The sequence below is a fragment of the Oncorhynchus mykiss genome, chromosome 29, assembly GCF_057628025.1.
Source record: "Oncorhynchus mykiss isolate SJ-2025 chromosome 29, ASM5762802v1, whole genome shotgun sequence".
Classification (NCBI taxonomy): Eukaryota; Metazoa; Chordata; class Actinopteri; order Salmoniformes; family Salmonidae; genus Oncorhynchus; species Oncorhynchus mykiss.
The window spans coordinates 29,120,950-29,138,047 of record NC_143050.1 but is presented as its reverse complement, the minus strand read 5'-3'; the positions used below and the strand labels follow the sequence as shown (position 1 = coordinate 29,138,047).

At 41.9% G+C, this 17,098-nt stretch overlaps 1 protein-coding gene across 12 annotated transcripts in view; it reads left to right on the top strand.

The window, feature by feature from the left end:
- The window catches only part of LOC110509751 (uncharacterized), a 98,936-nt gene that overhangs the window by 50,666 nt on the left and 31,172 nt on the right, over positions 1 to 17,098 (top strand). For all 12 annotated transcript variants that reach the window (XM_090226975.1, XM_090226972.1, XM_090226968.1 and 9 more), the window contains exons 2-9: positions 7,787 to 7,888; positions 9,887 to 9,985; positions 12,108 to 12,206; positions 15,096 to 15,194; positions 15,612 to 15,797; positions 16,190 to 16,288; positions 16,443 to 16,541; positions 16,652 to 16,750. In XM_090226975.1, coding sequence (XP_090083101.1) covers positions 7,787 to 7,888; positions 9,887 to 9,985; positions 12,108 to 12,206; positions 15,096 to 15,194; positions 15,612 to 15,797; positions 16,190 to 16,288; positions 16,443 to 16,541; positions 16,652 to 16,750 — 882 coding nt within the window. The remainder of the gene's footprint in view (positions 1 to 7,786; positions 7,889 to 9,886; positions 9,986 to 12,107; positions 12,207 to 15,095; positions 15,195 to 15,611; positions 15,798 to 16,189; positions 16,289 to 16,442; positions 16,542 to 16,651; positions 16,751 to 17,098) is intronic.

The following is a 17,098-nucleotide window of genomic DNA, read 5'->3' as shown; positions in this document are numbered from 1 at the left end:
CAACTCTCTGCTCAAGGCCCAATTGAGGAAATCCATGTAGCAACTGTTCAGCACCCAGAGAATCACAATCCTGCGGCAGAGTAGAACTCCACGGCATGTTGGCGCATTTCACTGTCATCCGTGGTCACCTTCCCATCAGGGAGACGAAGGCAGACCATCTGTTTGTGTTGCAATATCGATTACCTAGGTTTTTTAAGAAGAACTCTAGGAGCATCCATATCCTTGAGGGTAGAAAAGCGAGACCTAATCATGGCACCATTAAGTCTTTCATGTAGAAACAACCTCAGTTCATGTCTCTTGTCCTGTAAGTTCATGACTTGTCCAGGGCCATTCTGAGTGAACAACTTCAATTCAACTGATTTGATGTCCTGTTCAAGGGCCCTGATAGTCTCTTTAACTTCAATATGAGACAGAGCAGTATACTGTTAACAAAACAATCGTTTTTGGGCCTTCCCAACCTCCCACCATTGTCTCAAGGACTCAAAATTCTATTTTGTAACCCTCCATTTTCCCAAAACAACAAAAATCTTTCACAAAACATGACATCATGTAACAATTTAACATTAAAATACCAATAAGGTGAAGACCTTCATGGACAGGACAAGTGAATATCAACAGACACATGATGGTGATCAGAAAAACCCACAGGAGTAATGTCACACCTTCCAACCCTACTACAGTATTGCTCAGATACATACAACCTGTCTAACCTTCCAACCCTACTACAGTATTTCTCAGATACATACAACCTGTCTAACCTTGCAGCACTGACACAACCTTCCTTAACTTTTAACCATGTGTACTGCCTAACTTTTACATTCCTTACTCTCCACACATCAGAAAGCTCAAACTCAGTTAATAGACCAGACAGGCAAGTAGCTGACCGCAGGTGAGGTTCTTCAGCAGTGCGGTCAACAATAAAATCTATTGTACAATTCCTGTCCCCCCCCCTAAAACCATACATCGCTCTTGGTCGTACTGTCTTAAGATTTATTCGTTTATTTGATTAAATACAGCAATATGCTCATTAGGAGCATAAACATGAGAATTAAAAACACAACATCCGCTTGACCAATAAAACCTGACCCTTGACAATCTCTGTTGTAGACACCACAGTCACACCTAAGCCTGAGGAAAACAAAATTGCCACCCCAGCACTGAAATTAGTACCATGACTGAGTATAGGCTGCCCCTCCCACCACATACCCCAGTCAACCTCATTAGCCTCATCACTATGTGTCTCCTGTAGAAAAACTTCATTAAGCCTTTTCTGTTTTATTACTTCTAATACCCAAGCCCTCTTATTCCTGTCCCTTCCCCTATTAGTATTGAGAGATCCTACCCTTAGTACCTCCATGTAGAAAAGAGAAAGGAAAAGCAGAAGAAAGAAACCAGACAAAGAGAAAAAAACGCCCTACGAGGCATGATCATCATCGTTTTAATTTTCTCTTAACCTTACCACGTTTCCCACTACCCTTTGCTGCTGTGACAGCAGTAACAATTTTCCTCAAGCGAAAACGCTTCTTCTCACTGAACTGGTCTAACCCCAACGTCTTCTGGAACATCACAGTGGACCTCACAAACTTATCAACGTCAAAATAATTTGCCAATTTTACAGATTTCCCGGAAGTCTGATCCACGAACCCATTTACCTCCTCTAGATTGTAAATTGAGTCGTCGACCAGCTGCTATAATATCAAGAGATATCCATATCCTTCTCCTGATCCTCCTCAACTGAGGCCACAGACCCCTGACTCCCCTTAGCCACATCCCTCTCAACACTCCCCACTTTCACCCCATCACTCGTAGTGGGCATCTCCTCCAATACCTGGGAGACTAGCCCCACCTGAATCCCCTCCTGTTCCCCGTTACTCGTAGTGGGCATCTCCTCCACTACCTGGGAGACTAACTCCACATGAACCCCCTCCTGTACCCCATTACTTGTAGTGGGCATCTCCTCCACTACCTGGGAGACTAACTCCACATGAACCCCCTCCTGTACCCCGTTACTCGTAGTGGGCATCTCCACTACTACAGTGCCTTGCAAAAGTATTCGGCCCCCTTGAACTTTGCGACCTTTTGCCACATTTCAGGCTTCAAACATAAAGATATAAAACTGTATTTTTTTGTGAAGAATCAACAACAAGTGGGACACAATCATGAAGTGGAACGACATTTATTGGATATTTCAAACTTTTTTAACAAATCAAAAACTTAAAAATTGGGCGTGCAAAATTATTCAGCCCCCTTAAGTTAATACTTTGTAGCGCCACCTTTTGCTGCGATTACAGCTGTAAGTCGCTTGGGGTATGTCTCTATCAGTTTTGCACATCGAGAGACTGAATTTTTTCCCATTCCTCCTTGCAAAACAGCTCGATCTCAGTGAGGTTGGATGGAGAGCATTTGTGAACAGCAGTTTTCAGTTCTTTCCACAGATTCTCGATTGGATTCAGGTCTGGACTTTGACTTGGCCATTCTAACACCTGGATATGTTTATTTTTGAACCATTCCATTGTAGATTTTGCTTTATGTTTTGGATCATTGTCTTGTTGGAAGACAAATCTCCATCCCAGTCTCAGGTCTTTTGCAGACTCCATCAGGTTTTCTTCCAGAATGGTCCTGTATTTGGCTCCATCCATCTTCCCATCAATTTTAACCATCTTCCCTGTCCCTGCTGAAGAAAAGCAGGCCCAAACCATGATGCTGCCACCACCATGTTTGACAGTGGGGATGGTGTGTTCAGCTGTGTTGCTTTTACGCCAAACATAACGTTTTGCATTGTTGCCAAAAGGTTCAATTTTGGTTTCATCTGACCAGAGCACCTTCTTCCACATGTTTGGTGTGTCTCCCAGGTGGCTTGTGGCAAACTTTAAACAACACTTTTTATGGATATCTTTAAGAAATGGCTTTCTTCTTGCCACTCTTCCATAAAGGCCAGATTTGTGCAATATACGATTGTTGTCCTATGGACAGAGTCTCCCACCTCAGCTGTAGATCTCTGCAGTTCATCCAGAGTGATCATGGGCCTCTTGGCTGCATCTCTGATCAGTCTTCTCCTTGTATGAGCTGAAAGTTTAGAGGGACGGCCAGGTCTTGGTAGATTTGCAGTGGTCTGATACTCCTTCCATTTCAATATTATCGCTTGCACAGTGCTCCTTGGGATGTTTAAAGCTTGGGAAATCTTTTTGTATCCAAATCCGGCTTTAAACTTCTTCACAACAGTATCTCGGATCTTCCTGGTGTGTTCCTTGTTCTTCATGATGCTCTCTGCGCTTTTAACGGACCTCTGAGACTATCACAGTGCAGGTGCATTTATACGGAGACTTGATTACACACAGGTGGATTGTATTTATCATCATTAGTCATTTAGGTCAACATTGGATCATTCAGAGATCCTCACTGAACTTCTGGAGAGAGTTTGCTGCACTGAAAGTAAAGGGGCTGAATCATTTTGCACGCCCAATTTTTCAGTTTTTGATTTGTTAAAAAAGTTTGAAATATCCAATAAATGTCGTTCCACTTCATGATTGTGTCCCACTTGTTGTTGATTCTTCACAAAAAAATACATTTTTATATCTTTATGTTTGAAGCCTGAAATGTGGCAAAAGGTCGCAAAGTTCAAGGGGGCCGAATACTTTCGCAAGGCACTGTACCTGGGAGACTAACTCCACATGAACCCCCTCCTGTACCCCATCACTCATTCTGGGCATGTCCTCACCAGTCTGAGGAAATTGCTCCCCAGATCCGTCCTTACCACCTACAACAATATTTTTCTGCTGCATAGTACAACTTGCCACTCCGTACAAGTTGCAACTCCAACACGGACAACGTGTTCCTCAGCAACAGGTGCTTGTGGCTGCTCTACCACTGTCGGCCCACCTACAACAGTTGGCCCAGGCGTTACGAGGACCACCTGCGCCCCTCCCTCGGCCTTCTCCCCTTTCGGGCAAGAATGTCACTTTTGGCCAACATCCCTACACTTAAAACACTGCTGACTACCCGTACTAGCATAAGCCATACAGTCTGTTGTCATACTTTACTTTAAACGATAACCCCAAAGTCTGCTCTGGTGAGCCAAAAAACATACACACCTGTCGCCGAAACGACTTAACCTGTTTCAAAGCCGGGTGTTTGCAACCCAACGGGACAATCTTACTTGAACTTGCAAACTTCCCAAACCGCAATAACTCGCTGTAGCAGCTCATGTACAGCTCATTGGGCTGTACATTCGAAATCGTTACCTTTGTTGGCGTACAAAAAAACGGCGTAACCTGGATAAACATTCCTTTAAGAAGTACACCATGCTCAACCATCCAATCAACAAGACGCTCTTTTCTAAGAAAAACCACCACGGCTTTATTCATCCATGACGCATAAGCAACATTCTCATATCCTACCTTCTCTCCTACGGTGACCAGAAACTCCTCCACAGTGACAGTAGCTTCAGTAACACGCCTAAAGCCGTGCCAAAGTGACAGAGACGGTGTCCCCATGTGGGTCGCCATCCCCGCCAAAGCCTGGTCAATTTCAACAAGAAAAACGTTATACTTAATTCTACCACAACAAATAAAAAAATAAAAAATCACGCATAGAAAAAGGAAAACCACCAAGAAAAGCAAAAGAAGAAGGAAAAAACAGACGCTCTATAATTCCCAGCATGCACCACACACAGAGAGCGAGAGAGAGAGAGAGACTGTCCAGTTTACAGTAGATATTACAGTGAAAACAGACCATGCTATTGTTTGAGGAGAGTGCACAACAACAAAACAATTTTATCACGGCTGCTGGTTTGATACATTCAAGTCTGAAGGTAAGTAATGTACATACATTCAGTAATTTTGCTCTGATTTGTCATCTTGAGGGTCCCAGAGATAAAAGGTAGCATAGTTTTGTTTGATAAAATAAATGTTTATATTCAAATGTAGGAACTGGGTTCTACAGTTTGAACCCCTGCTGTCTCTGGCCCCCCACCCATCCTGCCCAGCCGTCTAGATGTGTGAAGGTTAGTGTCTTTTCTGTAGGGACGCTAAAATATCCATCATGTATGACATTGCTGGGAGTGTGTAAACAAAAAAAAATATGTGGAAAAACTCCTGGCAGACTTGATGCAAAATATAGTGTATTATCTTTTAGCAGATCTAATGTGTTATATTTTCCTACATTAATTTCACATTTCCACAAACTTAAGTGTTTCCTTCCAAATGGTATCAATAATATGCAAGAGGGAGAGAGATGGATAGGGAGAGAGTAATAGGGAAAGAGGTATAGAAAGGGAGTGTACAGTTGAAGTCAAAAGTTTACATACTCAGGTTGGAGTCATTAAAACTTGTTTTTCAACCACTCCACAAATGTCTTGTTAACAAACTATAGTTTTGGCAAGTCGGTTAGGGCATCTACTTTGTCCATGACACAAGTAATTTTTCCAACAATTGTTTACAGACAAATGATTTAACTTATAATTCACTGTATCACAATTCCAGTGGGTCAGACGTTTATACACACTGAGCTGACTGTGACTTTAAACAGCTTGAACATTTCCAGAAGATGATGTCATGGCATTAGAAGCTTCTGAGAGGCTAAGTGACATCATTTGAGTCAATTGGAGGTTTACCTGTGGATGTGTTTCAAGGCCTCCCTTCAAACTCAGTGGCTCTTTGCAAGACATCATGGGAAAATCAAAAGAAATCAGCCAAAAATTGTAGACCTCCACAAGTCTGGTTCATCCTTGGGAGCAATTTCCAAATGCCTGAAGGTGCCATGTTCATCTGTACAAACAATAGTACGCAGGTATAAACACCATGGGACCACGCAGCCGTCACATCGCTCAGGAAGGAGACACGTTTTGTCTCCTAGAAATGAATGTACTTTGGTGCAAAAAGCGCAAATCAATCCCAGAACAACAGCAAAGGACCTTGTGAAGATGCTGGAGGAAACAAGTACAAATGTATCTATATCCACAGTAAAATGAGTCCTATATCGACATAACCTGAGAGGCCTCTCAGCAAGGAAGAAGCCACTGCTCCAAAACCGCCATAAAAAAGCCAGACTACGGTTTGCAACTGCAAATGGGGACAAAGATCGTACTTTTTGTCCTCTGGTCTGATGAATCAATAACTGTTTGGTCATATCGACCATCGTTATGTTTGGAGGAAAAAGGGGGAGGCTTGCAAGCCAAAGAACACCATCCCAACCGTGAAGCACGGGGGTGGCAGCATTATGTTGTGGGGGTGCTTTGCTTTAGGAGGGACTGGTGCACTTCACAAAATAGATGGCATCATGAGGTAGGAAAATGATGTGGACATATTGAAGCATCATCTCAAGACATCATCAGTCGCAAATGGGTCAACAAAGGACAACAAAGTCAAGGTATTGGAGTGGCCATTACAAAGCCCTGACCTCAATCCTATACAAAATTTGTGGGCAGAACTGAAAAAGTGTGTGCGAGCAAGGATGCCTACAAACCTGACTCAGTTACACCAGCTCTGTCAGGAGGAATGGGCCAAAATTCACCCAACTTATTATGGGAAGCTTGTGGAAGGCTACCCGAAACGTTTGACCCAAGTTAAACAATTTAAAGGCAATGCTACCAAATACTAATTGAGTGTATGTAAACTTCTGACCCACTGGGAATGTGATGAAAGAAACAAAAGCTGAAATAAACAATTCTCTCTACTATCATTCTGACATTTCACATTCTAAAATAAAGTGGTGATCCTAACTGACCTAAAACAGAGAATTTTTACTAGGATTAAATTTCAGGAATTGTGAAAAACTGAGTTTAAATGGCTAAGGTGACTAAGGTGTACGTAAACTTCCAAATTCAACTGTTTATATAGACAGAGATGTAAATAGAAAGATGTAGAAAGATATAAAGAGAGGGGGGAGTGGTAGAGAGAGATGTATATAGAGAGATGTAAAGAGGTAGAGAGAGCAAAAGAGAGAGAGAGGGGAGAGTGGTATAGAGGTAGAGAAATGGGGTATGCAAAGGGCATAGTACATTTAGGCCCTTGGGGAATATTGATTGGAAAGAGAAGTAGAGAGCATAGGAAAATGTATTCTATGTGGGAAGCAAATATAAGAGTTATAGGCCTGTCTGATCAAATCTGAGGGACATTGATTTGTGAGAATACACCATACAAATAGGAAATGGGAGAAGATAAACCCGCAGGTCTGTCGAGTCTAAATTGTACAAGACATCCCGTACTGTAAGAAAAAGGACATACTGTATCAGTTTAATATAGCAATCTTACTTGAGAATTCACCTCCTACATAATATGTATCATTGCATATGACTAGTGTGTGGGTGGAGGTGAGTAGGCATACTGTATGGAATTGTCATAATATTTGTTCTCAAGGCAGAGATTGCATGCTGGACTACAGTACTAGGCAGCCATGTTACAATCTCCCTTTCTGTCTGATCATGGTGGCAGAGGTGAACACATCGCTTTTACAGAGGCCTCAGAAGTCAGTCAGCATGCAGGGATGGAGTCAGCGTGTGCTCGGCTATGTATAGCTACCAAACTCCTAGTGAGGGGGAGGCTCACCAGTTTGTGCTGTCAGACATTTTTTGACTATCAGACAGTGGGATTGTGAGCAGTTTAGTAGAGTATGCTGATTTTGAAGAATGACAACCAGACTGTAATAGACATTTCAGTGGGATCTATTCTAACTGAAGAAAAAACAAACATTTCTGTCCCTCTCGCTTCTCTCTCTCTATCTCTCTCTTTCTCTTACTGTTTGTCTTTGTCTCTATCTCTGTCTCTGTCTGTGCTCTCCTTCCCTCCAGGCGGATGCTGTCACCAGTTTCCTCCGTGCAGCCCGTTCAGGGAACCTTGACAAGGCTCTTGACCACATCAAGAATGGAATAGACATCAACACATCAAATCAGGTACGTCAGAGAGTCCTCAAGGTCACAGTCTGGTACACTACCTCTGGACCACAGAGTTTGTCTCGTAAAACATTTATTATTTCAGACTTTATTAAGATTAAATTATAGATGTATTTTTTAAAGATGGCATTATTTGGTTTCGGCCAATCAGATCTATTAACAGTCAAGTCTAGCCTAGATAAACTGTTGTTTCAAGGATCAGAGAGAGTGTGTGTGTGTGTGTGTGTGTGTGTGTGGATGCATAACCATGTTCCCACATTGTCCCCTGTGTCCTGCCACTCTAGCTGTGTTTACTGCGCACTAATGCCAGTCATTCACAACCTTAATGAGAAAATATGAATAATTAGCCATACAGCCAGACCCTCTCTCGATTCCTCCCTGCTCCTCTCCTATCCTACCCTTTATCTGTTCCATTGCACCTTGTTGCATCATGACAGAAGCACAACGCTTAAAGGTGTACTATGCAGAAATCACTTTGCCATTTCCTGGTTGCTAAAATTCTAATAGTTTGCCTAATTTCTGTTTATGTGACAAAACAAGCAAGTATAGTACAGAGAATCATTATACCATCTAAACAGCTGTAAAATATACTTTCCTTAACCAAAACACATGCATTTTCAGCTGTTTGAAGCTGGTGTACATAACCGAAAGTAAAATACACAAAAATGAAACGGATGGGAAGCATAGAAATAGTGCAAAGGGAATAGATCTACCGCTTCCTAGACTTGCTTTCAATGAGAATGACAGATCTATAACAAAAAGCTCTATGTCAATTTGGTCAGGTGGCTGAAAAAGTTACATATTGTAGTTTTAAATAACGTCAAATTCACATGCAAAGAATGGCTGAGGTGCATGCATTTTTTGTTTCTGACTCATCTCAAGTGGCAAGTTTTGTAACACATACATGTATGCCAGCCTATTTATGAGTGGACGCTTAAGTGGAAGGGACTCAGTTGTTGTATTTTTCATTAGTAGTTTGGTGAAAGGAAGGTAGTTCAGTTTGTACACAAGCACTGGCAGAGAGCCCATGCTCTGGACAGCTCGGGGAATGCACACCCACTCTGTAAGCCTACAATCTGCTACTGCAACCCCTCAGCACCATTCACAGAAACAACCATGGCACCAAGCTGTCAATGTTTTGAAACTAATACCACTATCTCTACACCAAGTAATACTACCACTATAATAATTCTACTACTGGCTAAGGATCAGAGGTAGAGCTATGATACAAATGAGGATGCATGCTTTAGTGTGCCTTCAATGCACATGCTGCATGTGTCTATATGTGGGGATGTGACGTTGTAAAACATGTTTTCTATATGTGTTCAAGTTCGGATTGGGGTTGAAGTAGAGCAAAGAGCTATGATAATTGTTGGAGCTACTGCTGTTCTACAAAATACTATGAGTCAGGGTTTTATATATGAAGTCAGTCTGTCAACCTACCCCTGCCTGATTGACAAACCAGCAAACTCCTGCCAGCTCACACATACACATTTGTGTGTATGTGCGTGTGCATGCACGCGTGTGTTGCCCCCGTGTGTGTGTGTCTCCCCTCAGTGTGTGCATGCACTGCAGATGTAGTACGTTATTCATGTGATTGGGTGACACTGCAGTATGAGGGCGGGACCAGTGTGGTTTACAGAGTCGCCCTGTGGCCAGTCACGGTACTGCAGGCTGGCAGAGCAGAGACAGGCCCTGACTTTACTCTTAGTCCGTCTGATTCTGCAGCTGTATGCCCTGACAGCCTGAGACAAATCCATGTCTGCTTCCTTTGAGACCCGATTGTTTCAGTCTTAAGGTTGTTTATCTTCAGAAATATTTTTGTTCTGCTTGTTATTTTTTCTCTGCTTGTTATTTTTAGTGTGTCTACTGTTTAGGAATCCATGTGATGAATGGACTAAAAGGCAGACAGATTCTATTGGGGCTCGTTCTGATGGCTGACGATTTTGTCTGATGGTTCTGTGTGGTCAATACTAATCTTCACTGCGGTCTCTGCAGAATGGGCTCAACGGTTTGCATCTGGCCTCGAAAGAAGGCCACGTCAAGATGGTCCTGGGGCTACTACACGCAGGCATTGTCTTGGAGACCACCACTAAGGTACTACTCACACGCTACTCACTGCTTACCATGACTCTACTCACATACCACAGATGCATAAGACCTACCTCTGCCTTATGCTTGAGATATTCACCAGCTATAACAGACTGTTTACAGACAGAATCCACTATATACAGTGCCTTCAAAAAGTATTAATTCCCCTTGACTTTTTCCTCATTTTGTTGTGTTACAGCCTGAATTTAAAATCGATTCATTTTAGATTTTTGTTCGCTGTCCTACACACAATGTGGAATTATGTTTACATCTTTTTTTTAACAAACTCATGAAAAAGTATTCAACCCCCTTTGTTAAGGCAAGTCTAAATAAGTTCAGGAATAAATCTGTGCTTAGCAAGTCACATAATAAGTTGCATGGACTTACTCTGTGTGCATTAATAGTGTTTAACATGTTTTTTGAATGACTACCTCTACTCTGTACCCCACACATACAAGAATCTGTAAGGTCCCTGAGTCGAGTAGATTCAACCACAATCCACAAACCACAAACCACTTTTTTTAAAGCAGACATTGAATATCCCTTTGCGCATTGTGAAGTTATTAATTACACTTTGGATGATATATCAATACACCCAGTCACTACAAAGATACAGGCATCCTTCCTAACTCATTTCCCGGAGAGGAAGGAAACCGGTCAGGGATTTCACCATGAGGCCAATGGTGACTTTAAAACAAGTTACAGAGTTTATTGGGCGTGATAGGAGAAAACTGAGGATGGATAAACAACATTGTAGTTACTCCACAATACTAACTGAATTGACTGAGTGAAAAGAAGTAAGCCTGTACAGAATACAAATATTCCAAAAACATGCATCCTGTTTGCAACAAGGCACTAAAGAAATACTGCAAAAAAATGTGGCAAAGCAATTCACTTTTTGTTCTGTATACAAAGTGTTGTGTTGGGGGAAAATCCAACACATTACTAACTACCACTCCATATTTTCAAGCATAGTGGTGGCTGCATCATGTTATGGGTATTGCTTGTAATCGTTAAAGGACTGGAGAGTTTTTCAGGATAAAAATTAAACGGAATGGAGCTAAGCACAGGCAAAATCCTAGAGGGAAACCTGGTTCAGTCTGTTTTCCACCAGACACTGGGAGATTAATTCACCTTTCTACAGGACAATAACCCAAAACACAAGGCCAAGAGTTGCTTACCAAATGTTCCAGAGTGGCCGAGTTACAGTTTTGACTTACATCTGCTTGACAATCTATGGCAAAACCTGAAAATGGTTGTCTAGCAATGATCAGCAACCAATTTGACAGAGCTAATATAATTTTTTAAAGAATACAGGTGAAATGGTGCACAATCCAGGTTTGGAAGCTCTTAGAGACTCACCCAGAAAGACTCACAGCTGTAATCACTACTAAATGTGATTGAATCAGGGGGTTTATTTTCATTAATTTTTTACAGATGTTAGCATTTTTCTTCCTCTTTAGATATTACAGAGTATTTTGTGTAGGTTATTGACATTAAAGGACAAATCAATCAATTTTTTAAAATGTAGGTAAATCAAGTGGTGTGAATACTTATTCATCTCATTTGATAGGCCTACAAACGGATGTATCTAATTTAATCTATTCAATATCAATCTATTAAGTCATAAGTCAGTCCCTCCAGAATTCAGCGATTCTGCGATCCCAATTTTCTTTGCAAAATCAACAATTCTCTGCATATTATGCGAGGGCTTGCAAATTTGACAAATTACCACACTTTTTCCACATAAAACAGTAAAATCATTGCAATATTATCGAATAAAACTGACCCATCACCGCAGTACAAAAAGAGGGCTTGCAACTTCAACTAATCACCACAGATTTACCGCATAATATGGTTGAATCAATCGACACGTCAACAAACTTTTTCCTTTGTCAGCGGATTTTCACAACAAAATGTCAGAATTGCCGCAGCAAAATCAAGCCTTTTGCCCGCAAATATAATAAAAAAATCCCCACAAAATCCTTAAGGGACTGATAAGTCATAACTCATTATTTCTTAGCACTGTATCCTTATCAAAGCTTTTTAAGTAGAGATTTGGGTCATAAGGCTGAACTCAGACTGCTCTCTGTCTCTCTCTCTGTGTGTGTTTGTGTGTCACCTCCAGAAAGGGAACACTGCCCTCCATATCGCTGCGTTGGCAGGCCAGGAGAAAGTGGTGGCTGAGCTCGTCAACTATGGAGCCAACGTCAATTCCCAGTCCCAGGTGAGTCATCAGTGACATTATACTGCTTCTTACTGTTATTCAGGAGGTTGGGGGGGGGGGGGGGGGTGAGTGTAGTGTGTGTGTGTGTGTGTGTGCGCGCGCGTGTGTGTGTTGATGGTAGCTAGGGCTGTTACGGGGACCATATTACCGCCACACCGGCAGTCACGAGTCATGACCACTGCGAATTCCACGACCGTTTAGTCATGGTAGTTAGTCTTCTTCAAGCTCTGATGCTGCTGATGGTCATTAGTAGCCTACCAAACTTCATAACTTCCTGGTACTCAGCACTCTATTGTCCCTCCGATCACTCTGACATTAATGCAGATGTATTGAAAATCTAATGAAACACTTCATGAGAGCTCATGTTGCGCAACATTTCTGTAGGCTATGCAATTGCGTGAGAACACAGTTTTGATGGCCTCTATTAAAAAGAGGAGGGTCCCATCAGCTTTCTATAGACTAGGACTACTATATTTCATTCTCAACTTTCCAAATATTAAGCACATTGCTTCGCTTTACAACAGGAGTATATCCTACCTGGCTGGCATAAAAATGGGAAAAGTGGGAAAAGTGTCCATTTGCTACTAATGACATGTATTTTTTTCCCCCTGTTCCAAGACAGGTGCATGATAATGGTCGATTCTAAATCAAAACTAATTTCACACATATGATTTAGTATATGTAAATACAAGGTTACATAGGCTAATATTGTCACCCATCAGACTACTATCACTTGTGAATTCTGTATTATTATTTGTGAATGATGCCCAGCGTGTGCAGTAAGAAAAGAAACAGCGCATGCCTTTTTTGTGTGTGCAACTTTTTCAAATCGTAGGCACACATCTCATGTAGCTTAGCCCATAGGCCTATATGTTTTTGATAAGGTTTGTATCACAACTAAAGTAGCCAAATAACTTCTTAAAATGAAGCACATGCATTATTTTTTACAACCGATGTAGAGCCTAACTGGCATGCATAGGCGGCGAGTGAGTTTCAAGTTTGGAGAATATCATTTTCACCATAAAAATTGCACCTTTTTAACAAAGCATTACTTGCATAATCTCATTTGCAGTCCTTTTTGACAGTCGTCTTTTCCCGCTAACTGATTGCTTGCATTTTGCAAAATTGTGCGCATTTCTGCGCTTAGAATGTGAAGAAATAGACTAATAGTTTATTAACATTTTAAGCTAAAGTTTGTGATCTGTTGCATCAACCTCATTGCTATTGAAAGGTTTTTTGATGCGAGTATGTTTGAATATCATTTTCTCGCACAGAAAGACAAGTTCACCAATAGAATAGATCAACTTTTGTACTATGGGGGATAGTAGATTGACATAGGCTAGTGCTTTTGCTGTTTGTTAGGCCTTACTCATCTACTCATGTTGGTTGATGAAAAGCACGTGGACAGTTCCTCTAACATCTTCACTATGCGTCTCAGAATTCACTAAGAGGGACGCGAGCAGTTGCGTCCCCGATGTGTCTGTCTTCACTTGTAGCCTACTTCGGAGTTGAGATGCCTGTGAGAAGAACCCGATCACATAAGGGGCATTGGCTAATAAGAATTGAGATATCTGAGAGAGCCATGCGAGTGAAAGGTGCAGAGCACGCCGATTGGTAGCCGGGAGAAGGGAAATATAATTATTACATTCAGCCCAAAGGCACAGGGGCCATTTTGGCCGCAAAAGGCGTAGATTTTTTAGGGGGAATTACGGCTACCGGGAAATTTGAGGCCTGATGAGAATATTATGAAGTGCTTGTCAAATTGTGAATGAGAGCCTGTCGAAGTGTGTGTGCAGCCTGCACAACAAACAAAGCAGAGCTCATGCCTTTCATGCAACTTTTTAAAAATCATCATTAGAGTCGCATCATGCAGCCATAAAATATAGCCCAACGTTTGTATCACAACTAAAGTTGCATCAATAATTCTAAATGAAGCATATAGGACGACCGGTTTCTTTGTTGACCACTCAGCACAGAGTAGCTGCATGTGCAGCTTTCTATGTAATCCAGCTATGTTCAATTGTATTCTTCATACTATAAAATAATGCCACGGATTTCTAAGCTTATCTTGTCTGCTAATTGAACTAGTGTAGCCCACAGCCATTTGGCATAGCCAGATCAGGACCTACCATAAGGACAACTCAGAGTATGCTATTCTGTTCTTCTGAAATAGACTACATTTTCTTCATAACATGTTCCTTTAGACCTGTCTATAATAAATAGTGGATTTATTTTACTTCACTACATTCCTAAGGAAAATAGTGTACTTTTTACTCCATACATTTTGACTGATACCCAAAAGTACTCGTTACATTTTGAATGCATAGCAGAGCAGGAAAATTGTCTAATTCACACACTTATCAAGAGAACATCCCTGGTCACCCCTACTACCTCTGATCTGGCGAACTCACTAAGCCCAAGCTTTGTTTGTAAATTATGTCTAAGTGTTGGAGTGTATCCCTGGCTATCTGTAAATAAAAAATACAAAACATTTGCCGTCTGGTTTGCTTAATATAAGGAATTCAAAATGATTTATACTTTTACTTTTACTTGTGATACTTAAGTATATTTTAGCAATTCAATTTACTTTTGATACTTAAGTATATTTGAAACCAAATACTTTTATACTTTTACTCAAGTAGTATTTTACTGGGTGACTTTCACTTTCGATTAAGGTATCTATACTTTTATGACAATTGGGTACTTTTTCCACCACAAGTGGCTTGTAGGATATGCATGGAAGCCAGGAGATGCTAAACTTGTTTATGTTAATTAACGGTCAATTACTGTGAGACTGGCAATTATTTTCTTGACAATCGCCGGCAGACAAAATTTCATGACCTCCAAAGCCCTACTGGTAACCATGCATCATGTACCTCTTCTTTACAGAAAGGCTTCAGCCCCCTCTACATGGCTGCACAAGAGAACCACTTAGAGGTCGTTAAGTTCCTGTTAGAGAATGGAGCCAATCAGAGCCTTCCAACAGAGGTGAGTAAAGGCCTACAGTCATGCCTTCTCAGATTGCATTAGTCCACTAGACAAATGTTACATTAACTTTCTCTCCTCTTTCCATTACAGTAATCTCAATTTACAATGTATCACATTTTCCTTTCCTCTTGTCCTCTGCCCCTATCTTCATTTTCTTCTGCTCTCTCTTCCTCTCCCTCTACTTACCCTTCTCTCAACCCTTGCATTATCACTTGGCTTGTCTCCCTTTTTCTCCCACTCCCTTGCACCCTATCGTTGACATTCCTTACCTCCTTCTCCCTCCTCTCCTCTTCTTTCTCCCTCGCTACCTCTCCCTCTGTCCTTCCCTCTCCTCCTTTCTCCCTTCTGACCTTACTCCCTGGCCACCCCTCCCTCTCTCCAACATTCTACCTCCATCTCTCTTCCCCTGTCTGTCAGGATGGGTTCACGCCGCTGGCGGTGGCTCTCCAGCAGGGTCATGAGAACGTGGTGGCCCTGCTCATCAACTACGGCACCAAGGGCAAGGTCCGTCTTCCCGCTTTGCACATTGCTGCACGCAACGACGACACACGCACTGCCGCAGTACTGTTGCAGAATGACCCTAACCCCGACGTCCTCAGCAAGGTAGTGTGTGTGTGTGTGTGTGTGTGTGTGTGTGTGTGTGTGTGTGTGTGTGTGAATGATGACTTATTAAGCCTTAATATGCTGGTGTCATTAGCTGATGTCATCAGTCAAAACACTGTTGTGCTGACTTGCAGAAAAGCAATAGCATCAAAGGTGATTATCTGCATTGCTTGCTGTTTGGTGTTTTAGGCTGGGTTTCTGTATAGCACTTTGTGACATCTGATGATGTAAAAAGGGCTCTATAAATACATTTGATTAAACAAAAAAGCTTCAAATAAACAAAAAAGCTTTCAACAAAGGCCACCTGCAACCATGGATGATGAAAATAAGATGTTACTATTTTCTCTCTCTCTCACAACTCTCTCTCGCTCTCTCTCTCGCTCTGTCTGTAGACTGGCTTCACTCCTCTCCACATCGCGGCTCACTATGAGAACCTGAGTGTGGCCCAACTGCTAATTAACAGAGGAGCCAATGTCAACTATACTCCCAAGGTCAGTCCATTAAACCTCACCTATACTGTACCTACTGTATCTGCCTTAATCGTGACATAGATATTGTAGATATCATAGTCCCTCAAAGACCCCATTTCCTAACAGAAGAGTCTTTGATTCAATTGATTTAGAAATTGTTCTTCCCCTCTCTCAGAATGGTATCACCCCCGTGCACATAGCTTCTAGGAGGGGTAATGCGATCATGGTTCGGCTTTTGCTGGACAGAGGGGCCCAGATAGATGCCATGACCAAGGTACTGTAACCCACCCTTTCTCCTCTTCCTCTTCCTCCTCCTCATCCACCCCTTTCTGCCATTTGACTTGAAAACTGTTTAACCCTACCTGGCTTCTTCACTCTCTTTAGGATGAGCTGACCCCTTTGCACTGTGCGGCCAGGAACGGTCACGTGAGGATCATCGATCTACTGCTGGACCAGGGGGCTCCCATCCAGGCCAAGACCAAGGTCAGCCACGGGCCTCTTGGAGTCCACTATGGGGAAAATAAAGGGCCATACTTTACGTCCACTTTGGCACAATATCACACCATTAACACCACTTTGGCACAATATCACACCATTAACACCACTTTGGCACAATATCACACCATTAACACCACTTTGGCACAATATCACACCATTAACACCACTTTGGCACAATATCACACCATTAACACCACTTTGGCACAATATCACACACACTTGCATTTTCAGCAGTAACCAATGCCAAATGATTCTCTGCCAGCAGCACAGAGGCGTGACTTATTTCAGTATTATTAATTTATCAATTTTTCCCTACTCAAAGGTCTTACACTG